This window comes from Ailuropoda melanoleuca, chromosome 2 (genome assembly GCF_002007445.2).
Source record: "Ailuropoda melanoleuca isolate Jingjing chromosome 2, ASM200744v2, whole genome shotgun sequence".
NCBI lineage: Eukaryota > Metazoa > Chordata > Mammalia > Carnivora > Ursidae > Ailuropoda > Ailuropoda melanoleuca.
This window is the reverse complement of record NC_048219.1, coordinates 149954122-149981584: the sequence shown is the minus strand read 5'-3', so window position 1 is coordinate 149981584 and position 27463 is coordinate 149954122. Positions and strand designations below refer to the sequence as shown.

Genomic DNA, 27463 nt, shown 5'->3' with positions numbered 1-27463 from the left:
TGTTTCTATAGATTGTCTCTGTAAATTTCTGTTCTGTATCACTCTTGGGGTCTTTCTTCTTTTATAGAACCCCCCCCCTTAATATTTCTTGTAGGGCTGGCTTGATGGTCACATATTCTTTCAGTTTCTGCTGGTCTTGGAAGCTCCTTGTTTCTCCATCCATTCTGAATGACAGCCTTGCTGGATACAGTATCCTTGGCTGCATGTTCTTCTGACTTAGTGCTTGCCAGCCCTTTCTGGGTTGCCAGGTCTCTGTGGACAGGTCTGACATTATTCTGATGTTCCTCCCTCTGTACATAAGAAATCTCTTCCCCCTTACTGCTTTCAAGATTGTTTCCTTGATTCTAAGATTTGCAAATTGTACTATTAAACGTCGTGGTGTTGGTCTGTTCTCATATTCTTGGGAGGGGTCCTCTCTGCCTCTTGGACATGAATGCTTGTTTCCTTCCCCAGATTAGGTAAGCTGTCAGCTACAACTTGCTCAAATATCTCTTCTATACCCCTTTCTCCACCCCCTCAGGAATCCCGACAATTCCGATATTGGAATGTTTCATTGAGTCAGTAATCTCCTTCAGTTTATTTTCTGAATGAAATTGGATTCTTTTTTATGCCACCTTTTTCCTTCATTTCTATCATCTCATCCTCTAATTCTCTCTTCTGCCTCGTTTATGCTGGCAGTCAGAGCATCCAATTTAGACTGCATTTCATTCAAAGCATTTTTAAGTTCTGCCAGATTAGTTCTCATTTCAGCCCTTAGAGATTCTATATTTTCGTTAATATTTTTCTCAAGCTTATACAACATCTTGATAATTGTTACTCTGAAATCCATTTCTGACATCTTGGTTCTATGCATATTCATTAGTTCTGTGGCAGAGGCCACAGCCTCTGTTTCTTTCCTTTGTTGGGGGTTTCTCCTCCTTGTCATTCTGATGAGAAGTTGCAGGAATGTACAGAGTCCAAATTATTGACCAGGACCCAAGCAAGATGCACCTGTTTTATAGGGACATTAGGGATTTGGGCTTCTTGTTCTTTCAGCCTACCTTCTGGGGGAGGGGCCTGCTGTGCTGATACTCAGGCAACCCGGTTTGGGCAGAGTTGCCCTGCCCCGTGTGTGTATGGGGGGGGATGGGCTCAGTGAGAACCATTTTTGGGGAGCTTTTGTTGTCTGGCAGCTTTCCATATCTCTTCTGAGAGAGCAGCAGTGACCGTATCCAAACCTCTGCCCAGAACAGAGATCAGTCTGCTCTTCACTGAGCTCTCCAGACCACACTGACTCCGTTTCTGTCTGTGTTGCTAAAAACCCACAGCATCCTGGGTTGTGCACCCTACAGCTGCTCTCCCAGTCCTCGTTCCCAGGGCTAGGCACATCTCTGCCCTTTGTGCTTCTAAAACCACCAGCCGCCCCCAGTTTGCACCCATACTTCTGAGTTCCAGGTTTCAGTCTGGAGGGTGGTGTCCTTACAACCTTTCCTCACCCTGGTCTGTGAGTCTGTGCCCGCTCCCCAGCACCAGAGGCTTCTGCCTTCCCGGTGCGCAAGTGTGGTGGCTCCCTCTCCATTCCGTTTATCTTCCAATATCTGCCCGCAGACTCTTGGCTCCCCGCTTCATACCTCAATACCCAGTGCCAGAGATGTTCGTTTGTAGAGATCCAGATATATCTTCTTACGTCTTAGACTGATTTCATGGGTGTTCAGAATGGTCTGATACCCAGCTTGATTGAGAGGACCGGTTGAAATAGGGTTCCCTACTCCTATGCCATCTTTCCCCACCTCTCTTCCTTAATATAGGTTTTTGATCACTGTAAACTTATACTGGAACTGCTTTTGCTACATCACATAAGCTTTGCTATGTTGTATTTTCATTTGTTTCAAGGCATTTTTTTGTTTGACCCATTGATAGTTTGATAGCATAGTGTTTAATCTCCATACATATGTAATTTTTCTAGTTTTCTTCTTGTAATTTTTAGTTTTATACCATTATGGTCAGAAAAGACATTTCACATGACTTGAAACATATTTACTAAGACTTGTTTTGTGGCCTAACATATGATCTGACCTGGAGAATGTTCCACTTGAGAATGTCTTTTCTGCTTTTGGGTGGAATATTTTGTAAACGTCTGTTCATCTGGTCTAACTTGTAGTTTAAGTCCAATGCTTTCTGTCTTGTTGATTTTGTCTGATCTAGCCACTGATGGAAGTGGGTGGGGACTGATATACCCTACTATTATTTTACTATCTATTTCTACCTTTTAACTATTAACATTTGCTCTACATATTTAGATGCTCCTAATTTGGTTGCATACTTACAAGTAATGACCCCTTGCTCATTATATAACGTCCTTGTCAGTTATTACAGTCTGTTTTAAAGTAAAGTTTGTCAGATAAGCATAGCTATATCAACTTTTGGTTTCTGCTTGTAACAGCTTCCGTCTCTTCATTCTTGAGTTTATGTGTGTCCTTAAAGCTGTAGTGTTTCTAATAGGCAGTATACGGTTGGGTCTTATTTTTTTTTCCCAATCATCCAACTATTCTAAGTGTTTTGATTGAAGGATTCAATTCATTTACATGAAATTGATAGGCAAGGCCTTACTAATATCATCTCATAATTGTTCTCCAGATGTTTTATAGTTCTCTTGTTCTTTTCTTCCTCTCTTGCAGTCCTTTGTGAGTTGATCATTTTCTGTAGTGGTTCACTTTAATTCCATTCTTTTTTTGTTGTTGTTAAGATTTTATTTGAGAGAGAGCGGGCACACAAGCAGAGTGCAGGGGGCAGAGGGAGAGGGAGAAGCCGACTCCTGCTGAGCAGAGAGCCCAATGTGGGGCTTGATTCCAGGGCCCTAAGATCATAACTGAGCTACCTAGGCATCCCAATTCTCTTTAACTTTTGTGCATCTGTTATAGGTTTTGCTGTGTGGTTACCATGACTCTTACACAGAACATCTTGTAAATCCATCAGTCTATTTTATGCTAACAATTTACTCTCCTACAAAAACTTTACTGCTCTACTCTTTTTTGTATCTGATGTCACAATTTAAATCTTTAGTATGAACAAATTATTATAGTTATTTTTACTACCTTTGTCTTCCAACTTTTATACTAGATTTATAAATGATGGACCCACCAGCATCACATTATTCAGAATCTAAGTATATATTTACTTTGGCCAGTGAGATTGATTATATATATAAATTTTTTAGATTTTATCAGAGAGGGAGAGAGCACAGAGGGAGCTTTCATTTCAGCTTGAAGAAGTCCCTTCAGCATTCCTTGTAAGGCTTGTCTAGATGATAATTTCTTCATCTTTTGCTTATCTGGAAGCTCACTTTTAATTCTGAAGGACATTTTGCTGAGTATTCTTGGTTGGCAGTCATGAGTTCCCTCTTCGTTGTGGCATTGCAGTGGGGATGGGGCTTATGAGGAGATTGTGTCACAGCTTCTTCTGCCCACTCCAATGTGGGTTTTTCTCTCATTAACCTGATGGATAGGAGTCACTTGGCTAGTGTCTGGATTTCCTTTAGAGGGAATTATTCTGTACACAGCTTGTAGACACAGCGTGTCCACAGGAGGAGCTGAGTTCAGGAGCCTCCTATCTCACCATCTCCTATTGGAACCAATTCCTTTTTTTTTTTTTTTTAATTTGAGGATGTAAGATATTAAAATGTTTAGAATAGCAGTTATCTAATAAAGAGTTCTCAATTAATATGGAACAATTTTTTGTGGACATTAGTACAGATTTTTTTGAATAGGTTTTTTGAGCTGTATCTTAGGACAACAGGTACTAAGGAATGCACTCAAGTGACCAGTGTAACTGAGTGATCAAGATATCATATTGGCTAGTCTGGCATCAGCGTGCAGCCATAATTCGGGTTAATCAACTCTCACAAAATAGATCCAACTGCTAACAAGGGGATTGGGTGACAGTAATCTAAGTGCAAATTTAATGTTAAATATGAAAAAGACTCAAGTTCTGAATCACTAACACTTTGGTGTATGATCACTAATACATTTCTACTTAGCCCGGTGGCTAACCTAAATTGTCATTACTCTTAGAAAATAAGCTATTCACCAAAGGAATTTAGGTGTATTTAAAAGTTTCAGTTTTTGTGTGAAGTAGCATACTAGAAAAATTATTTTCTTCGCATCCTCAGAATCAATTATGAAAATTTAAATCATTACAGAAAATTTAAAGCACATTTTGTTAACTTTGTACTATTTAATAGTCAGGATGGACTGAGTATGTCTAATTTAAGATATTTATCTGATAGGGAGACCTATGGCCTAATTATACAAAAAATCTGTTTTAAAAGGGCTGAAAAATATTACCTCATTAAAGGCTTTCATATTCTAAGTATCTTTGTAAATGTGTCTCATAGGAAACAACACAGCAATTCTGATAACTGTATTTAAGAAAATTCCTGCTTTGAATACTGTTAGAAAACAAAGCACAAATTAAAGAAAACTTTTACAATATAAAAATAATTTTTTTCCATTATCTTAATCATACACCTTAAGTAAAAAAGATATAAAAGATCTTAAATAAAATTTGGGAAATTTGAATAGGTAAGCATCATTAATATAAAAAACACAAACTCCAAACTGTTTTATATAGCCACATATTTAAATGTATCTAATTTTCATATACAGCTGCCTGATAGAATACTCTCTGGTCTTCTAGAAACGGTGCTGTTACCCAAGGCCAGTTGCACACAATAGTGTTGCTGAGGGAAATGGCATGTTTTACCTGGCACTCTTCAGAGGTGCTCTCCTGCAATTACACAGCTGTTAAACCGTTAATTCTGCCAGCTGTTCTTGAGATAACTCAATGAATACTGTTATGATTACAGAAAATAGCCTCCTCATGGATATTTTAGGATATATATTATTTAATACGACTCCCAGTAGCCCTGGCTTTAGAGCCAATTCCACAGGCACATACTTAGACCAAGTTACAGGATATATAATGTTTACTATTTTTTTTTTACTGCCTAAAATGTTTCTCAGTAAGTTCGGAATTGTATTTATAGGTAGTAGTACAGGTACCTATAAACCTATTTATGGGTTCAGCATCAGAACTGTGAATTAGAGACACTTGGGAGACAGGAACCATCCCTTGGATTCCTTCTACATATGCTTCAGTGTCCAGCACAGTGGTATTTGCATAATTAGTACGTTAATTCAATAAACATTTACCAAGACTTCTTTTGGTCTTCCATTTTGGGATTATTGTTGAGAACCAATTTTGAGATTTTTAGGCTCTGAAAATTTAACACATAAAAGGCACTTGCATTACTGATTGTATTTCAAAAAGGTGGTATTAAATTAAAGTTAGAAGTGGCAATTGTTCTGTAAATGCCCAAATATGTGAAGTGAAATCTAAGGGTAGTAGCACTTAAAGGATTCAACTGAAGCAAAATGGGAGAATATTAGACTTGAAAATAAAATTTGTTTTTGTAGATATTAGTGATAAAATAATTATCTTTATGAGGAAATATTGGGAAGGAGATAAAGTGACATAAAAAAAATAAAACTCTTCTAATATTATAAAGCAGAATCCTAATAAGTTTTTGGGAAAACCTTTTTTTTTTTTTAATTTGCTGACCTCTTGATCAACTGGAATTTTTACCATTCCATACACTCTGAATTGTAACTGAACAACTGCACATTATTGACATGTTTTGTTAAGATGCAAGGAAAATTTGATTCTTTTAGTCTGAACTGTGAAATGAAAAGGTCCCATCCTTAGATTTTATATACTTTTCTTTCTTACAAAAATAAATTCAGTTATGCCAGTATTTATCTGAAAACAGCAGCATCCAGAAGCAAACTAATAAATGGAATAACCACAGTGTCATTATGAGCTATAGTGAAACAAAACTGCAAAGTTACTTTTCCTATTCGAATAATGAAAAAAATCAGACTAGTGAAAAACCACAACTATTGGCTGGGGGGAAGGCAAATGTAAATAAAGGATCTGTATCAAAGTCCAGAAGGCAAAACCATAAATATTAAAACAATACTTCAAAAGTCAATTACTATCACAGGGTAAAACTTCTAAGAAAGCAATTCAGAAAATAACACGTTTAAAATGGAGAACTCTAAATACTTGATATATTTGGGATACTCTACAGTGCCAGTTAATAGCTACAAATACGGTTTTCCTCAGGTATTTCTAGATGCTGTAGAAATCTATTGGGTTTATTCATTGTTACAAAAATTTTTCTCAATTGTGAAAAATTTAAATCAGTTCTTCAACGCTTAGAAAAGAAAGAAAGTGAAGAATTGCTTCAGTATAATACAGCATGAAAATAGGGTATGTTTGCCACAACGTGTGTTTTTTAAATGAAACAGAATCCATTTCATCCATTTTTAGAACAGGTGACTAAAACCAAGTTATTTCTTTTCAGGCCAGCCACAAAACTTTAAGGAATGGAATACAGTTTTGTAAAACTTAGACATGTATGTACATAACAGAGCAGGCTCATGTTGAACCAGCCAGTCTTAACATCATTTCCAAGGGTCCATAATCTATGGGCCAGGAACTGAATGTGGCTTGTGGCCTGTTTGTGTATGGCCCTGAGCTAAGAATGGTTTTTGCATTTTTTAAAAGGTTGTAAACAAAACAAAAACAGATATGTGACAACTGTATATGGTCTACAAAGCCTAAAATCTTTACGATCTGCCCTTTTACAGAAAAAGCTTGCAGACCCTTCATTTATACCAGTGTTGTATAGAATTCAGACAGTGCAATTACAAGTCCAAGATAATGTTCATTTATTCCCACCAAGAATGTAGTAACATCCTAAAAAGATGCCTTCTGATGTCATTGGTTAGAATTCCTTTTCTTTCTTCATCTTCAACATCCTTAAAGTTCATCCTACAATAATGTAAAAGTGATTGAAAGAAAGTATGAATCTATATTAAAATGTTGATTATGGTATTTTACCTTTCAAATATAATTAATGGATCACTGCATGAAATATACTTTGCCTAACTGTAACAATGGAAAAGAAAAGGGTATCTTTTAGTTCTTACCTGTCCATGCAGATACTACTAATTTTACTTAAATAGTCATATTGGTATGTTTTTTACCTTAATTTCAATTGTGATATTCTGGTTTATGACTAATAACATTTTCTATTTCAAACTTTTAACAGATAAGAGTCACNTTGAGATAAGAGTCACACTTTAAAACCTCTTGAGGAAGCTAACAGTCAAAATATCAGAAAAATATTTTTGTAAACCCAAGAAACTAAAGATTTATAACTCTCAAAACAGGATGTAAGGTTTCTATACTGGAGTCTGCAGTTCTAATATGGTTCTATAAAGCCAGACATCTCTAGCCCTCTCCAGAATCTGTGCTGTTCTTTTTTGTCCTTCTTCACCTTATAGGGAAAGAATCCAAAAAAACCCTCATGCGTGATTTTATTAAATTCCACTCAGCAGTCCAGCATTCATGGACTCTTTGGTCTGTTTTTAAGTATGTCCTAGAATGACAATGATTTAAAAAAGGGAAAAAAGAACAGTTCTTTCACAGAGTAGCAAAGGGGTTGCACTGCCTCTTGATAGATAAAAATTCAAGAAGGGGCCAAGATGAATATGGTTCCAATACATCCTGACTCTACCAGAAGAAAATTTGCTACTATACAAAATATTTTATGAGGCTCCAGTATATTTATTCCCAAGTCAATGCTTTATTTATATCTGAACATAATTTAAATAATTTATGGCCACAGTTCACTATCTTGTGTTAAATGGTTTTACTTGTCCAAATTTCTAAGCTTATCAGTGTATACAGACTGATTGTCATATTTTTCCATATTAAGAAACTTCAACTTTACTATTTTTTGAAGTTTTCATTATACCTGTTTATTGATAGATATATACAATAAGAATAATGTTTGCCGAAGTCAGCTCTAGATTTAGTCCTTACCTTATCTCTTTTTCCATGATTTTGGAGATTTTCCAATTTTTCATATATTAAGGTAGCAATCTCTTTTGCATCTCTGGCATCTATTTGCTCTCCCCAAATATTTTTCTAAAATTAAAAACACTGCTCTTATAATCTTTTAGGTATCTAATAAAAAAATGCCATTTCCATTTAAGAAATTTGATGAAATATTCCTTAAAAGTTCTAAATGTTTGAAACTCAAATTCCTTCAAGGAAATAATGCTGCAAAAGCAGTTAACTCATAAATTACTTAAATACACTACTGTTATGGGAACATGTAAAATAATTCCTTGGAAAAATGTATTGCTATCTCCAATTGCCTTAAAACAACTAAATTGTAAAGAAAAGACATCCCCCATTGGACTCAAATCATTTTAATCTAATACAAATCACAGACACAGTTAAAACCTTGACCAACAACAACAATGGAAAGTAATATATGTTTCCTGGTTCTCATCTGCTCACAGCAGGAAGGTGGTTGAAAAGCAGAGAAGGGGGTTGGTCAATAGATCAGGCTTGCTTATCTTGGATCTGGAGTCATTTATTTCCTTCTTCCTGGAAGGAACTCCACATTATGTTAGGATCTTGCTTTTGTGTGTTACTGCCCATCTGAGTTGTACTGCTGTTTACCACAATCATTATTCTGCTTTGGTTTTCAAATCTGGCCTGGTCTTCTGGGCTTCTCTAGACACATGGTAACATCATCTTTTCAAACAGCTCCTTCTATGGCCAGATTAATTCTGTGACTGCTCATTATATTGATACTTCCCTAACATCATTCTACGTCAGTGAAGACCCCTATCCATGTCACCCATTTCTCAGCTGTTCTGAGAATCAAAGTTGAGTCAGTGATTCCAAAGGAATGAAAATTCAGGTACTGGTATAAGCTCCTTTACTCTCATTTAGTTCTGCTTACCCCAGGATGTTCTTAAGACAGACTTAACCTCTTTGACAAATCAAAATCCTTCACTGAAAAATCTAGATGACAATACTAGACTTCTGAAATTCATCTTTCCAATTTCATTATTTAACTCCAAAATATAATTTCTAATAAGAGATCTTAAGCTGATATTCTTTCTCAAAAAGTATAAAAGTATTTGAAATTACTTATTTCAAATGTTTTACCAGGAAACATGAATATATGGCAAATCCTTATTTAATTACACTTCTATTGTCAAAAATGTCATGCTTTTTACTCAGGATAGCAAAAGTCATGAGTACTTTCAGTTAGCAATTATATTTGTTGAACGATATATGCATTTATATAAATGACTATAGGGGTTATCACCTGAATTTTAAGACCCATCAGATGTCTAGTTTTCTTTTTGGGGAAAACAAACAAACATAGTGGCACAGAGAAGGGAGTAATAACCAAACCAAGGAACCCTAACTTTTATATTATAGTCTAAAGCACTAATAAATAACTTCTCAAGATAAATGTTCTGGTACTAGTCTATTTCAAAAATATTATGATAATAGTATTTTAATTTTTTTCCTTTCCTGGAAAATTATAATGGTAATATAAGTTATTTTTCTAAAAGTAGGAAATATAGAACTTCACAGAAAATAATTACCTTAAATTCTCTACTCACAGAAAACTAAAAATTTTAGGGCAGTGAATCATCAACTTTGAGACAGAAAACCCTTTTAAAATCACTTGATGCATATTATTGAAGCTTTTTTTTAACATATACAAGTAAAAAGGAGAAAAAGCTAATAAAAAAATTCAGACTAATAACAAATCTTTTCCACCTGGTCTGCTAAAGGAAAGGCACATATAGGAAGGCCTTGTACGTACCTTTGCTCTTTCGTAGGAAAAAAATTTAACAGTTGGATAGGCTCTGATACCAGCTTTCTGGCAGGTTTGAGCATAAGCCTGACAGTCTACTTTTCCAGCTTTCACTTTTCCTTTAATCATCTGAAAAGAGAGAAATAGTTTGCTATTCTCTGTGGCATAAATTATTTGGCAAGGATACTAAAATTTTCAACTCTATAATTTTAAAGACTTGTTTTAAAAACTTAAGCTTTCCTCCTTTCCATCCTAATAAGATTGCTTCCAACTTTTTACTGGCTCTTTAAATGCCATTTACCCAGAACCACCTCTCCAAGAGCAAATACACTCTTCATCTTATCAAGAAAAGCTCCTTCCTGGTACCCACATCTTGTCAGTCACACCACAAATACCTCAGATTCTGCCCTCACCTGCCTTCTTCCTTTCTCTGGTCTCACATGCTGAGGTAGCACTCTGCATTTTGTGGAAGGCTGACAACTACACTGCAGCCTCCAGTTCCTCTCTACCAGGCCTCTGACTTGCTCTTCAGGGTATAATCTTTCAGGGTATAATCTTTCTCATACTGAATAACTTTCTGCTATTTTCAAGATATGGTTGTGTTACAAAATATGCTAAGTTTTTCAGTATACAAAGGGAGTAAAAACATTTTCTTAGAATTACTAGAGAAAAGGAAGGAAGCATAAGAGAAGATCTAGTAAGTGGAAAATGAATAACCTCTTATTTGAAGGACAATGCAATAACTAAAATAACGTTGTGACTCCTGGGAGCTCTGAAATCCCTTTGCTAGAGAAATCTCCATGGCTTGGGATTGAAAATTGTTTTAGGCTGGTGAAACTGGAGCTTTCTCATTCTAGTGAGTGTTTTATAGCCCCTGGCAAAGCTCCTTTAAGCAAGGAAGCTAACAATCTGGATTAGCTAATGAGCAGGATGATGGTGACAGAAACAACAAAAACTCAGACTGTATTCAGTTTATGCATTCAGTTAAGTTTTATAAGCATTTACTGAGTTAGACAAGACCTGTAAAACTTGCCCTCAAGTACCTCAGTCTTATGGAGAAGACAGGCAACTAAATATTTAACATCCATTGTGTAAATTCACCAATGGAGTACAAGATACCAAAGTGAACTGACTGAGGACAGTAAACACAGAAGTACCAACTGAAGCTGGGTTTGTAGGACAAGGAGAAAAAGATTCAGATGACCAAGGTAAGGAAAAGGTATTTTATTTTATTTTTAAAAGATTTTTATTTATTTGAGAGCGAGAGAGAGCAAGAGAGAGCACAAGCAGTGTGAAGGGCAGAAGAAGAAGCAGACTTCTCACTGAGCAGGGCACCCAACGTGGGACTCGATCCTGGGACTCTGGGATCACTACCTGAGCCGAAGGCAGATGCTTAACTGACTGAGCCACCCAGGCGCCAGGAAAAGGCATCTTAGAGAGATGGAACAGCATGTGCTTGTTCAACAAACCTTGTTCACAAAACTTTGTTGTGCCTGAACTGTAAAGTGTGGGGTAGGGACGGAGATAAAGCTGAAGAGGTAGGAAGGGTCCCATCAGAGACCTGCAATCAAGGATGCAAGTCCAGAAACTTGTTCACAGGAAGCCTGAGAAGGGAGTATTGCAGAAAGATGATCAGGGCAGAACTGAAGAAGGCGGACTGGAAACATGAAAGTAGCTCAAAGGCACACATGAGATGGTGAGGGCTTGAACGGAGAGGCTAGCAGAGGAGATGGAGAGGAGATGACAGATTTGAAAGTATTTAAGAGACAGAACTGATAGGATCTATGATGGCCTGGCAAGCAGCAGAGTAATGGTGGAAAGGAAAGAACTAGGGAACAAGCAAAAGAGGTGAGGTGTCTGGCTGTTATGGTTAGGTAGATATCATCAAGCAAGACAGAGATGTTAGCTAAAAGCATAAATAAAGAAGGAAGAAATCTGCAAAGATTATAGTCAGAGAAATGGAGTTCTAAAAAATTCACAGGAAACTTCTAAGAGAATTATATTTAAAATATAATTATAGCTAATCATTTTATCTAATTTTTAAATAACTTATTTTATCTAATTATTAAAACATGCATGTGACTACAACTTATTTAAGTAGACAGACAAGACTTACCCTAGCCAAGAGCTCAAACTCTGGAGCAAAATTTTGGCAAGGTCCACACCAAGGAGCATAGAAATCAACCACCCAATGATTTTTCCCTTGTATAACTTTTTCATTGAAAGTCTGAGGTGTTAGATCTATGGATGCTTGAGGTAAAAATCTGTGGCAAGGGATCAAAATTATTTTAAATTATATGAAACCAAAGCAAGCATCTAAAATATAATATTGCAAAAGTTTCTAAGTTAAAAATGACTTCAAAGTTATCTTGGTAAATTGTAGTTCTTTATTAAGTAATTTAAAATGCTACAGCCTTAAACAACTCACAATAAATATAACTACAGACGTAAGAGGAAGGTAAATAGCACTGAATGTATTTTATACAATGATGCATACTTTGATTACTCACCCTAGGCCCCAAATTCTCAGGGAATAAGCATCTCTATTCCAACCATTGTAACTACTGAAAGAAGAAAAAATATGTAAGTTGTAGATACTATTTTCTATTATTGGATATGTTCAGAAAACCATTTCTCTGCAGCAATTTAAAAGTTTAACTTATTGACTACATACCATTTCCCTTCTCAGATACACCTAGCTATAAATGCTACTTATAGGGCTTCCCAAATACATTTTTCTCTAGTCTTGATGTTTTTTTTTTTTGTGCTCCAGACAGCCCTGAATGTCTGGCTGCCCACTGGACATCTCCTATAGATGCATGGGAATGGTAACACTCCGAATGTCTAAGACTTCAGTTTCAGAACCTTTGGTCATTATGTCTGTCAAATTCCTATGTACTTTTAAGACCCGTGTCAAAAGCCACCTCATAAACACAGCCTTTCATGATTTCCTCTCACAGCTGTGATCCTTTCCTCCTTTGCAATCCACGGGTCAGTTTTACTTTTTAAATAATATTTCTTATATTCTGCCTTGCACTTGAGTTTTCTACCTCAAATGCTGTGCGGTGTTACAGAAACACGATGGGCACTGACACAGATGGGGCTGAATACTCAATTACAAACCTTAGCAGCTGTGTAACTTGACAAAGTTATTTAAGGTCTATTAATCAGTTTTCTTACTTGTAACAGGACAAAGGGCAATAATTCTTATTTCTCAGGGTATATGTGAGAACTAATGGGAATAATGTGAGCAGAGGATCTAGTATAGTACCTGAAACCAAATACTGACTAAATGTTAGTACTGCCTCTGTTTATCTTCTTCTCTACTAATGTGCCAGCTTCATGAACATTGGGATCATTCAATTCTTTTTTCATCTTCAGAGGTTCTCATTAGCACATGATCTTTAAACATCGTGGGCTCCCAAAAAATATTTGTTGGGCTAACTTTTATTCAGTTAACTTTTTTTTTTTTTTTTTAAAAGAAGCTTATTTATTTAAGTAATCTAATCTCTACACCCAACGTGGGGCTCAAACTCATGACCCTAAGATCAAGAGTCACATGCTCTTCTGACTGAACCAGCCAAGCACCCCTAAGATAAGTTTTAAATTTTTAACTGTTTAAATAAATGGTTATAATAAAAGTCTTTAAATTTTAGGCAACACTTACTGATACTGATAGGCGTTATTTGATTTTGGGGGGAAAAATCTTATCTCAGGGTATCTCCGAACATTTTCTTGGGCACAAAAAGAATGATACTGTTGGCAGTCTATACTGCCCACATTGATCAGTCCAGTTAATGTCTACAAAAGAGAAAAAGGAAACAGATCAAAGTGATGAGAATAAAGTTACCTCCATTAACTATTTATGTTTACAATAGAAAAATTACCACTGTGACATGGTTATTATATTATTTATCAGTGATTTTCACCAAATAAAAAAATGGGTAAGGGTTTAAAACATAGTAGAACACTTACAGTAATGAACTGAAAATGTAATGTTGTAGTTAAGATCTTAAGACAATTATTGCAGATTAAACAACAGATTTCATTCATGTTCTATGTGGGGGGAAAACTAGGCATTTCTAAAATTTAGTGTTAGAAACAAGGAACTAATGAAGGTCTCTGCAATGGTATTTCAAAGTTATTCTTCAAATAGAGATCTGCGTTGCAGCACACTGACTCATGCCCAAATTTTAAAATTTTACTGAAAAGGACACAAAATTGCATTATCTTACATGTTACGATACTAGAAATCACTTTTAATTCTTTGTTCACTTTTTCTTAGAAATATAAAATAGTGATTTCATTTTCCATTCTCATATTTAAGTAACTTTTCCAATCTTTCATGATTTATAACACTATGTCTATTTGTATAGAAATAAAGGAATTTTTGGGTTGACTACGGCAGAAATTTGGTCAGATATGTACCAAGCAAGTGACATAGCAAAAAAAAAAAAAAAAAAGGAAGATTATTTTATACCATTCNATTATTCTATACCATTCACCCAATTAGAAAGAAATAGGGTTGAAATCTAACTGGTATAATTAGAACTGTTATAAGTGATAACCTAGAGGTGGGTTCATCTCAGTTTCAAAATAGTTCTGTTAAATACAAATTGATGCTGCATGTTAAGCTTTAAAATAAACTACTATACCCGGGCCATTCTTTTCCATTCTGGCATGAGGACTTGACATGGATGGCACCACGGAGAATAGAAATCAACCATCCACACTTCGTCATGTTTTCTCCGTTTAACTAGTTCATTGAAAGTTGTGGGTGTCAGAGAGATCACTGAAGGATTCATAAGATCCTAAAGAGAATATAACTTTCATTATAACAGATATACAAAGGTGTTCATATATTCTTGGCAAATTGTTGTCACTTAGAGAAGTTTCTGTTTCCGAGTAATCAAAAGATACTTATGGATATTTAAAAGACAATCTATAGTGAATTATTTTAAAAAGGAAGAAATTATTCCTAGTTAAGTTTGGACTTTGCCCATCAACTTTCTTAAATCAAGGTATATTTTTTTCTTATTTCTATGTATCATTAAAATCATCTTAGGTAGGGAATAGAGGCAACTTTATTTAAGGTGACAGCAGATGGGGCAAAAAGTTCTAAGAGGTGCCCAGATGTCTACACAGGCCATATAGTTCTGTTCCAGAACCAATGATTGGTTTGGAAATGATCCTTTAATTATTAATGGAAAGTCTATTATCCTATTTTCCTGACAGTCTGACTGGAGATACTGATCAACCTCCCTATCAGCTCACCTGCTCCAAATGCTGTTTTAATAAAGCTTCAGTCTACCATGATGTGGTAATACTAACAAAGATGTTAGCTTCACTGGGGAAATAATAAAAAAAAAACAACACAAAACCCAAAACTATTTAAAAATAATTTACCTCTGTAATTTACAATACTATAAATTAAATTAATTTAAAATACCTCTATGAATTCCAAGATCTGTTCAGCAGAGTGATGTCCTTCATATTCATGAACATTGGACTGGTTGAAAACCACTGTTGTTGGATAAGCCTGAATGTTATACTGTTAGGAATGAGAATACAAATGAAAGATTTTATGCATTTTATCTATTGGTTTCAAATTTATAACCAGCTTGCTTTTAAGTAACAATAATAACATTTAAAAAAAACATCGCTAAACTGCTGGTAACTGAAAAATTTTAGCCTGGCCAAATTTGGCAAAGAAAATGGATTCACAGTTGCATTGATAAATGACCCTTTTTTATAGCTAGTCCATTAGCCATAAAATCCATGGGCAATGAAACACTGAAGTGCGCATAGCCGTAATATGGCTAATTATGAGCATGGGCCCTTTTGACTCTCCTGAACCAAAATGGATAAGGCTGTAAAGAGCAGGCTAATCTCTGGCTTGAGTTTTTCTGAAACCACAATAATGCTCCAATTTGTCTAGCAGAAGAAAATGAAACAAAGTAGCAAGGATAAAGAAATTAATAATGCGTACATAACCATATTTTAACTTAAGGAATTATGACTCATGTCAAGAATATGGTCACCTTTTATTCTTCATTCAAGATAGCTTTTATGGTACAAATACTGTAATTTCCTCCTCAGAATTAACATAAACACTGGCCCAGGAAGCACTTCTTTGAAGTTTAAATTTTTATTTTTCTAAAAGTTATAAGGATATCTATGTGAATTTACTGTAGCTGATCTTTGCAACCATAAAGTTAACAAGCACTCTGCAGCAAACTGGAATCTTTGACCAGGATTCAAAAATAATTTTAGCAAAAACGCTGGAAATATTTATCAAACTTCTGTAAAATGAGTGTAAATGTAAATAACTCATTAGGTATGACTGTTTTGTTAACCTACTTAGTGTTTAGCATATGTTGGGCACCTTTTTAGCACTTAAACATGTAGTTTCTTTTCTTAAAAGATTTTATTTATTTGAGAGAGACAGAGAGAGACTCTGAAGCAGATTCCATGCCAAGCGCAGAACCTGACACAGGCCTCAATCCCATGACCGCAAGATCACGACCTGTGCCGAAACCAAGAATCTGACGCTTAATCGACTGAGCTACACCCAGGCGCCCCTTAAACATATACTTTCTAATCTATTCTGCACAACAACTCTATTCAGAAGCTAAAATTATCACATCAACTTTATAGATGAGAAAATGGAGGTATTGACAGGCTATGTGACTTGGTCAAGGTCCACCAATTAGTAATGACTCCCAGCCTCTATTTCAGGTGACACCACAGTTTTAAATCCTTAATTTTACTCAATTATCTAAAGGATAGTTAATAGTTTAGATAAAAAGTAGAAAAACTAGAAGAATTCAAATTAAGATAATTACTATTTATAACATTGTTTGTATCTTGCTTAGCATCTTTTCAATGTCACATACAAGACATTCAAAACTAAAGATCTTATTTTAGTTTTTAAACATAGTTAAATGAAATTTCAAACAGAATGAAGAGAGAAACCATCTAACAAATACCCACATATCCCTTCTCAATATTTAAGGAAGTTTAACTTCTTTGCCAGTGTGGCAGATTGCTTAAGTTCTTTTTCTTGATCCCATTTCCTTTCCTCCCTGAAAGTAGGAACAATCGATAGCCTTAAATCAGTATATATCCAATCCACTAATGTTTTTATACTTTTGTGACATGCATATGTATCCCTGGCCAGTACAGTGAAATGTTGGAGCATTAGAAAATTTCTTGTAATTCTATCATACTCTGTAAGCTATTCTGCAACTTGCTTTTGTCATCTTATAATGTATTTTTGAGACTTACCCTTCTGGTAAAGATAGATCTAGTTTTAAATGCTCTATGGTATTCCACTATGTGACTGGATAATTTATCCATATACTTGCTATTGTCAGATTTCTAAATTTTTGTTAATTTGATGGATTAATTTAATGGATTGTTGTAATTTGTACTTTTCTGATGGCTAGTGAAGTGTAAGATTTTTTATGTTTGCTGGATTTCTTTTCCTAAATGTCTCAAATTTTTCATTTTATCTATTTAAAAAAACTGACTTGTAGTCAAATATTCTGGCAGTAAGGTTTCCTGTCAGTTACATATGCTGTAAATATTTAGTCTGTTGTCTTAACTTCATAGCGTCTTTTTCTTTGGCAATAGTTTTAACATTTAATGTAGTCAAAATCATTCACATTAATTTTGTCCTTGTGTGTGTGGGCTGAGAAAGTCTTCCTCACACAGATGCCATAAAGATTTTACTCTTCATTAACTTGTTTTTAAAACCTATTATTGTCTTTTCCTTCCTTCTCCCCCATTTTTCTTTCTCTTTTTAAAAAAGTTTGCCTTCATAAAATACTTAAAATACAAACAAAAGCAGACAGCAATAAACTTGCACGTACTCTTGTAGCTACAATAATCATCCACTCATGGGCACACTTACTTCATTTATACTCCCTCCCAACTCTACTCCTACAACGAGATTATTTTAAAGCAAATTCCAGATGATTTTATTTCATCCATATTTCTGTATACTTAAAATATAAGGACTTTCCCCCAAGTGTAACTACACTGTCATTTTTTATACCTAAAAATGAACAATTCCTGATAATTATCGGATACCCTGTCAGGGATCCAATTTCCCCAATTGGCGCTTGCTTATTTTTTTGGAGTTGGTTTGGCATCCAAATGAGACGTAAACATTGCACTGACTGATATGTCTTTGGAGTCTCTTTCATCTCTTTTCACACCTTTCAGTGTATCTGACCAATAAATTAGGTGTTTGTCCTGTAAGATAGATCCTCTACATGCTGGGACTTGCAGATTTCACGTCCATGGTGTCACTTAACATGTTCCTCTACACTGATTCCCTACACACAGACAGATCTCAAGGTGTGATTTGATTTAGGTGTTAGAGACTTGTTCCCAGAGTATCTTTTAAGTGGCATTACATACTTTCATGACAAGATATATAATTTCTAGTTAGTCCTGGAATTGAAGAATGAATATTAATTAACCTAAGAAAATATTTTTATGTAAACAAAGGTTCAAAAAGCTTGTTCATTTAAAAAATTTCCATCTACTAACTATACTTAGAAGACAATTATGAGGAAAACCTGAGAATCAAACTACAGTCTGCCAAAAGGTAATATTGAGTCAAAAATTATAAAGATTTTGGGGCGCCTGGGTGGCACAGCGGTTAAGCGTCTGCCTTCGGCTCAGGGCGTGATCCCAGCGTTGTGGGATTGAGCCCACATCAGGCTCCTCTGCTATGAGCCTGCAATTATAAAGATTTTAAATAATGGAAAAATCATGTATTTTATCAAGTAAACTAAATATTTTCCCAAGTTTGATAAATAAGACCATGTCTACATTCAACTATTTATGTTGTCTATGCATGTTCTAATCCAGTCATGATTTTATATCATTTTGTTGAAATTGATTAAATAATTACTCTAAATGTAGACATACATTTTGAAATAGAGACCTTTGTCAGTGTAACTTAAAACCTATTTTACAAAAGTGTTAATTAGAACAAGTTATTTTATACATACCATGTTACAGAGTCCCTCGTGAACTGTACAATCCAGCGTACCAAACTTAAGCTGACCGTAAAGATGCTTTGATGCTTTTCGTAACTCTGGCAATAAAGCTCGACATGGTGGACACCACTACGAAAGAAAGAATATTCATAAGCACTGAGCTAAATGAAACAAAAAACCACATTTCTACAACAAGCAATATATACTAAGTAACATAAACCATACTTAGTGGCAAATCTTATGCGTGTGCGTGTGCGTGTGCGTGTGTGTACTTAATCCTTGGAGGGGCAAGTACATCCCTGTTCTCTTAGAAGCAATACGTGATAGGGGCCAAAACTGAGTAACACAATTTTGGTACTCATGGTTCAAGACTATCTAGAAAATGTCTTTTTGCTATGATAAGAGAAAATCTGACAACACTGAAATTTGACAGATAAAAATAACTTACTGGGGCAAAAAAATCAACAAGCCACGGTTCCTTGTCATTGGCAGGAAAATTTTGAGGTCCAAGTGTGGTAACGTGAGAATTAACACTTTCTTTGGCAAAGGCAAGTATATCATATAGAATCTTCTTTCCTTTGAAATTGAATAAAAGAAAAATTAAAATCCACATTCTGCCTTTCTATCCACAGAAACATTTCAAAGTTTTTATACTTAATAAAGAAATGAAGATAGGGGCGCCTGGGTGGCACAACGGTTAAGTGTCTGCCTTCGGCTCAGGGCGTGATCCTGGCGTTATGGGATCGAGGCCCACATCAGGCTCCTCTGCTATGAGCCTTTCTTCCTCTCCCACTCCCCCTGCTTGTGTTCCTTCTCTCGCTGGCTGTCTCTATCTCTGTCAAATAAACAAATAAAATCTTAAAAAAAAAAAGAAAAAAAGAAATGAAGATAAACTTATTGAACACATTGGTTTTGGTGAGGGTCTAGTGTTCTGTATACTATATGTAAACAGGTTTGCTCTGCCAGGAGTACCTTTCTTATATGCTTCTGTTTCTTGAAGGACCTATCTTTGCAACATTCCTTCATCCTCAGAGGCAGAGTAACCACTTCTTTTCAGTACTTGTGTTCTTTATGCTTACCTGAACTACTTCTGTGGCCCAACTATAAAATCTGGTTCTTCAAACTCGACTTTACTTATGAATTCAAAACCTGTATTACCAACTGCCCAATGAAAATATTCACGTGGATGTCACAGGAACATTTCAAATATATTAAAACTGAAGTTGAGGTATTTTCCCGTGACCTTGCTCCTTTTCTCACCTTCCCTATCTTGGCAATGGCATAATCATCCACTACGTGGATGAACATAGTGAGAACTTAAATAGAGAATAAATAAAGAAAAAAATATCTAAAAAGTGAGTCAGGGCCAGAGAATACAATAACTGACACTAAAAACACACTAGAGAGAATCAACAGCAGATTAGAAGCAGCATATTGGACCAGGGATCTGGAAGACAGAGTTGAGGAAATCCTCCATGCTGAACAGCAAAAAGAAGAGAATAAAAAATGAGTATAGGTTAGGTTAAGGGACCTCTAGGACAGCATCAAGCATACTAATATTGACATTATAGAGATTTCAGAAGGAGAAAAAAGAGAAAAGGCAGAAAACTTATTTGAGGAAATCAGAGCTGAAAAACTTCCCTAACCAGGGGAAGGAAGCAGATACACAGATTTAGGAAGCCCAGAGAAGACCAAACAAGAACTCCTCAAGTAAATTCACATCCAGACACATTTTTAAAACGTCAAAACTAAAGAGAAAGAGAAAATCTTAAAAGCAGCAAGAGCCATGCCAGCTAGTTACATACAAGAGTACCCCCACACGATTATAAGCTGATTTTTCAGCAAAAACATAGCAGGCCAGAAAGGAGTAGCATGATATATTCAAGGTACCGAAAGGAAAAATTCTACAACCAAGAATACCCCACACAACAAAGTTATCATTCAGAATTGAAGGAGCGAGAGCTTCCCAGGCAAACAAAAGTTAAAGGAGTTCATTACCACTAAAGCAGCCTTAAAAGAAATGTAAGCAGAAAAGAAATGGCCATAGTTAGAAGTTACGAAACAAAAAATCACTGGTAATGGCAAACATTGCTAAACATGTAGAAAAGGTAGTGGATCAATCACTTATAAGGGTAGTATGAAATTTAAAGAGAAAAGTAGTAAAATCTGTATCTACCATAATTAGCTATGGGATATGCAAAATAAAAAGATGTAAAATAAGATGTCAAAAAAAGTCAGCAGGGAGAATAAAATGTCACGCTTTTAAAATGCATTCAAACCTAAGTGACACTCAACTGAAAAGACTACTACATACATAGGTTGTTATAGGTGAACCTAATGGTAACCAAAAATCTATGACAGATGCACAAAAAATAAAGACAAAGAAATCAGATATAACACTAAAGAAAGTCGTCAAATCACAAGAGAAAAAAGGAACAGAGAAGAACACAAAACCACCAGAAAATAATGAAGAAAATGGCAATACATACCTATCATCAGTAAGTACCTTAAGCGTAAATGGACAAAATGTTCCAAACAAAAGACGCTGGGTGGCTGAATGGATAACAAAAGCAAACAAAACGAAACCCCCTCTATAGGTTACCTATAAAAACCTCACTTAAGATGTAAGGCATACACAGACTGAAAGTGAAGGGATGATAGAAGATATTCCATGCAAATGGAAATATGAAGAAAACTAGACTAGCAATACGTATAACAGACAAAACAGACTTTACAACAAAGACTGTAATAAGAGACAAAGAAGGACATTACATGATAAAGGGATCATTTCAACAAGAGGAAATAATTATAAGTATCTATAAATACCAACATAGGAGCACCTAATATGTAGAGCAAGTATTAACTGACATAACGGGAGAAAGCGACAGTAATACAATAACAACAGGGGACATTAACACTTCACATACATCAATGGATGATCATTCAGACAAAAAAATCAAGAAGAAAACAGTAACCTTCAACAACACATTAGACCAGTTTGACCTAATATATATAGAACATTCCTTTCGAAAACAGAATACACGTTCCTTTCACGGGCACATGGGACACTCCAAGATCATCAAGTTAGGCCACACGAAAATACCTTATGGCAAAAATCAAACACAAAGTTCCAAATCTATGGAACCCACCTAAAGCAGTTTTAAGAGGCAAGTTTAGGGGCGCCTGGGTGGCTCAGTGGGTTAAGTCTGCCTCCAGCTCAGATTATCATCACAGGGTTCCTGGATTACGCCCAGCACCTGGCTCCCTGCTCAGCAGGGAGTCTACTTCTCCCTCTGCCTCCCCCTCCCCCCATGTTCTCTCTCTCACTCCCTCACTCTCTCAAATAAATATATAAATAAATACAATCTTTTAAAAAATCAGAGGCAAGTTTATAGAGATACAGGCCTACCTCAGGAAACAAGAAAAATCTCAATCTAATCTTACATCTTAAAGGAACTAGAAAAAGAAGAAATAAAGTCCCAAGTTAATAGAAGAAAAAAATCAGTCTGCTTCTCCCTCTGCCTCTTCCCCACCCCCCTCGTGTTCTCTCTTACTCCCTCACTCTCTTAAATAAATAAATAAATCTTCAAAAAAAATCAGAGGCAAGTTTATAGAGATACAGGCCTACCTCAGGAAACAAGAAAAATCTCAATCTAACCCTACATCTCAAAAGAACTAGAAAAAGAAGAAATAAACTCCCAAGTTAATAGAAGGAAAAAATAAAAATCAGAGCAGAAATAAATGACTCTCAAAACTAATAGAACAAGTCAACTCAGCGAAATAACAGGATACAAAATTAATATACAGAAATCTGCATTTTTTTTTTGAGGGCAGGGAGGGGCAGAGGGAAAGGCAGAGGGAGCACCTTAAGCAGGCTCCACGACCAGCATGGAGCACAACGTGGGGCTCAATCTCACAACCCTGAGATCATGATCTGAGCTGAAATCAAGAGTCCGATGCTTAACTGACTGAGTCACCCAGGCACCCCAAGAGCTGGACACTTAACTGACTGAACCGCCCAGGTTCCTCAATATGTGCTATTTCTATACTCTAATATCAAACTATCAGAGAAATTATGAAAACAATCCCATTTATAATTGTATCAAGAAGGACAAAATACCTAGGAATAAATGTAACCAAGAAGATAAAAGACCTGTACTCTGAAAACTATAAGATGTTGAAGAAATTGAAGAGGACACAAATAAATGGAAAGATATACAGTCTTCATAGATTGGAAGGATTAATGTTATTAAAATGTCTATACGATCTCTAAAAATCTACATATTCAATGCAATCCCTATCAAAACATCAATGGCATTTTTTACAGAAATAGAACACATTATCTTAAGATTTGTATGGAACCACAAAAGACCAAGAAGAATCAAAGCAATCATGAAAAAAGAGAACAAAACCAGAGGTATCGTGCTCCCTGATTTCAAGATACACCATAAAGCTATAATAATCAAAACACTATGGTATCGGCACAAAAACACACACAGATCAATGGAACAGAATAGAGAGTCAGAATAGAGAGAAATAAACCCACACTTATACGGTCAATCTGTGACAAAGGAGATAAGAACATACAATGGGGGAAAAGACAGTCTCTTCAATAAAGGGTACTGGGAAAACAAGAGCTATGTGCCAAAGAATAAAACTGGACCACCTTCTTATACCATATACAAAAATCAATTTAAAACATATAACGGACCTAAATACAAGACCTGAAACCATGACTCCTAAAAGAAAATACAGGCAGAAAAATCTTGGACATCTGTCTTATCAATATCTATAAAAAACAAAATGAATGAAGAAGCAAAACAAAACAACAAACTCAGATATACAGAGAACTGGTGACTGCCAGAGGAGAGGGAGGTGGGAGAAAGGGTGAAACAGTTAAGGGGATTAAGAGGTAGAAACTTCCAGTTACAAATAAACAAGTCACAAGAGTGTAAAGTATAGCACAGGAAATGCAGTCAATAATAACATAACTTTATATGGTGACAGATGGTAACCAAACATCATGGTGATCATTCTGTAATGTATATATAAAAGAGAATTATTATATAGTACACCTGAAACTAATACTGTATTCCAATCATACTTCAAAGAAAAAATTTTTTTAAATACTTAAAGAAATCAAGAAAGTCAAGGCAGAAAAATGACACGAGACTGTCAATTTTACCAAAGGACGGTAACAGAGTAAATGAAGGAGGTGATGAACTGGAAATAAGGCAGCAAACACAGGGTGGGGGGGAAATCAGAATTATTTCAGAGACAAAAGAACAGAACTCCATTATTTGAGTGTGGTCATTTTTAGCACTTTTAGGAGATAGTACAGTTTAGTGCTGGTATAATCCTAGGCTTTGGAGTCAGACATATTTGGATACAAAATCTACCTTGACTAGTTACTAGTTGTTGATCATAGGTAAATAATTATCCTGAGCCACTGTTTTTTCCCGTGGTGGGCTGTTGTGAAGATAAAAACAGAAAGGGAAAAGTATGTGAAGCCTTTAGAAAAACATCTGACTTGTAGAAAGTACTAAATAAACAGGAGTTACCGTTAGGTTCATCTTGCCAAGACTTTGCTCACATAGTTCCTTCGGCTTAGCCTCACTTCTTGATTTTCTGTATTTGCTTTGAGAAACTGAGCATTCAAATGTCATCTCAATTCAAATATCATCTCTGGATCTATATACACATAGGTCTAATTTATTCATAGTGGCCATTACAATGTTTTTCATATTGTCTTATCTCCTTCTGTCAACCCCACCAGATGATATTTTAACATTTTTTTTAAAAGATTTTATTTATTTATTCATGAGAGACAGGCAGAGAGAGGCAGAGGGAGAAGCAGGCTCCCCACTGAGCAGGGAGCCTGATGCAGGACTTGATCCCAGGACCCCGGGATCATGACCTGAGCTGAAGGCAGACGCTTAACCAAATGAGCCACCCAGGCACCCTGATATTTTAAATTTCTTAAGAGAACTTAGCATTTCTAAGCACATAACATCAGTCGCTATCTGTTATTCACTTAGCTGTGTTATAGCTAGTAGTCTGTGTGTTTCTTTTGCTACATTTGACCTTTTTCAGGACAGGGACTATGAGGTATCCCAAATCCTCATAATTGCAACTGCACTTACATGAAGGCAGAGCTAAAATCCCCCACAAGCTGAAATGTAAAAACGTAATTATAAATTCAAGTGAGATAAAAGTAGCCACAGAAAAATTTAATAGTCTAGTGAAGGAAAAATCTGGAAAATGCCCCTGGCTGAGATGCTAGTCTGGCACACTGGAAATGGAAACCATAGGTGTTGCTTACTTCTGTTAATAAGACCCCTAAATTTTTATTAACTTGATATGTCACCAGCATTCTTGCTGAAACACTAATCAAAATAGTGAGCAGAAAAAAGTTAATTATTTTAAAAGAGAATAAAATAACTAAATAAAATTCAAAAAATATTTCTCCAAAAGGAATCTATTTACTAACAAAAGTGAAGTTATTTACAGTAAGTATATTCATATAAAACAAGGTAAAAATAACCAAGAAAGACCCCAAATAGCTAAAGTGATCTTGAAAAAGAAGAACAAATCTAGATATCATGCTCCCTGATTTCAAGATATAGGACAAAGCTATAGTAAATACGACAAAATGGTATGGCACAAAAACACACACTTAGGTCAATGGGACACAATAGAGACCCCAGATATAAACCCTGGCTTACACAGTCAATTAATCTTTGACAAAGGAGGCAAGATTATACAATGGGGAGAAGAGAGTCTCCTCAGTAAACAGTGTTAGGAAAATGGTAAGGTACATGCAAAAGAATGAAATTCAACCACTTTCTTACACCATACACAAAAATAAACTCAAAAGGGATCAAAGACCTAAATGTGAAACCTGAAACCAAAGAAGTCCTATAAGAAAACATAGGTAGTAACTTCTGACATTGGCCTTAGCAACAATTTTTCCAGACCTGTCTCCTCAGGCAAGAAACAAAAGCAAAAATAAACTATCAGGACTACACCAAAATAAAAAATTTTTGCACATTGAAGGAAATAATCAAAAAAAGAAAAGGCGCACATTGAAGGAAACAATCAAAAAAAGAAAAGGCAACCTACTGAATGGGAGAAGATATTTTCAAATGATACTTTTTTTTTTTAAACTTTATATATAGGGATAGAGAGAGTGTGTGTGAGGGGGTGAGGGGCAGAGGGAGAGATTATCTTTTTTTTTTAAGGTTTATTTATTTTAGAGAGAATGCGTGTGTGCTGAGCAAGTGGGGGGAGGGCAGAGGGAGAGAATCTTCAAGCAGACTCCCCGCTAAGCATGGAGCCCAATGAGGGACTCGATCTCACACCCATGAGATGATGACCTAAGCCAAAACCTAGAGTCAGACGTCCAACAAACTGAGCCACCTAGGTGTCCCGAGAAGGAGAGAGAATCTTGAACAGGCTCCACGCTCACCTAGGGCTCGATCTCATGACCCCTGAGATCATGATTTGAGTCAAAATTAAGAGTTGGACACTTAAATAACTGAGCCACCCAGCTGCCCCTTGAATGATACATCTAATGTCATCAGGGAAAAGCAAATCAAAACCACATGAGCTATTATTACCTTATACTTGTCAGAACACCTAACAACAAAAAGACAAATGGCCAGAGTTGGCAAGGATGTAGAGAAAAAGAACCCTCACTCATGTACTGTTGATGGGAATATAAACTGGTGCGACTGTGGAAAACAGTAGAACAGTTCCTCAAAAAATTAAAAATGCCACACAATCCAGTAATCCACAACTGAGTATTTACCCAAAGAAAACAACAAAACTAATTTGAGACGATATATGCACCCCTATGTTTACTGCAGCATTATTTATAGTAGCCAAGATACGGAAACAACAAGTATCCCCTGATAGATGGATAAAGAAGATGCGTGTATATACACAGACATACACATGCACACAAATGGAGTATCATTACTCAGCCATGAAAAAGAATAAGATCTTGCCATTTGTAACAATATGGATGGACCTAGAATGTATGATGCTAAGTGAAATAAGTCGGAGAAGACAAATATCATATGATTTCACTTATGTGTGGAATCTGAAAAACAAAACAAAATAGAAACAGACTCATAAATACAGAGAACTGGTGGTTACTAGAGGGGAGAGTGACAGTGGGATGGGCAAAATGGATGAAATGGCACGGGAGTTACAGGCTTCCAGCTATGGAATGAATAAGTCATGGAGCTGAAGGGTACAGCATAGGAATATAGCCCATGGTACTGTTAATAGCATCATATGGTGACAGATGGTCACTACACCTGTGGTGAGCACAGCATAATGTACAGAGTTGTGGAATCACTGCTGTACACCTGAAACTAATATAACACAGTGTGTCAACTACATGTCAATTAAAGAATTAAAAAAAAAAAACGGTAAAAAGAACAATTACAAAATTACTATTTGAAACTAAATATAAATTTTACCATTTTTTTTCCTTCTTACCATGATGAATTTCATATTCTTTGGTTCCTTGTCCTTTAAATACTGCTAGACATGGCTGAAACACATACAGATTACTACAGATGTCTGGTGCAGAGGAACAGTCAAACTTGCCAACCTAAAGCAGAAAATTTAATTTGATGAAAACAAAATCATATGCATTCATTTTTGAAATATTCACAAAGGAATGACATTGCTCTAACAAATT

At 35.7% G+C, this 27463-nt stretch overlaps 1 protein-coding gene across 2 annotated transcripts in view; it reads right to left on the bottom strand.

Moving 5' to 3' along the window:
* Positions 1-5532: 5532 nt before the first annotated feature.
* The window catches only part of DNAJC10 (DnaJ heat shock protein family (Hsp40) member C10), a 60686-nt gene continuing 38755 nt past the window's right edge, over positions 5533-27463 (bottom strand). For both annotated transcript variants that reach the window (XM_002928421.3, XM_019809162.2), the window contains exons 13-23: positions 27259-27373; positions 19199-19326; positions 18763-18879; positions 15186-15287; positions 14392-14547; positions 13404-13537; positions 12247-12300; positions 11853-12000; positions 9746-9865; positions 7930-8034; positions 5533-6873 (exon numbers count right to left, since the gene is read on the bottom strand). In XM_002928421.3, the coding sequence (XP_002928467.2) occupies positions 6862-6873; positions 7930-8034; positions 9746-9865; positions 11853-12000; positions 12247-12300; positions 13404-13537; positions 14392-14547; positions 15186-15287; positions 18763-18879; positions 19199-19326; positions 27259-27373 (1191 nt within the window). In that variant the 3' untranslated portion in view covers positions 5533-6861. The remainder of the gene's footprint in view (positions 6874-7929; positions 8035-9745; positions 9866-11852; positions 12001-12246; positions 12301-13403; positions 13538-14391; positions 14548-15185; positions 15288-18762; positions 18880-19198; positions 19327-27258; positions 27374-27463) is intronic.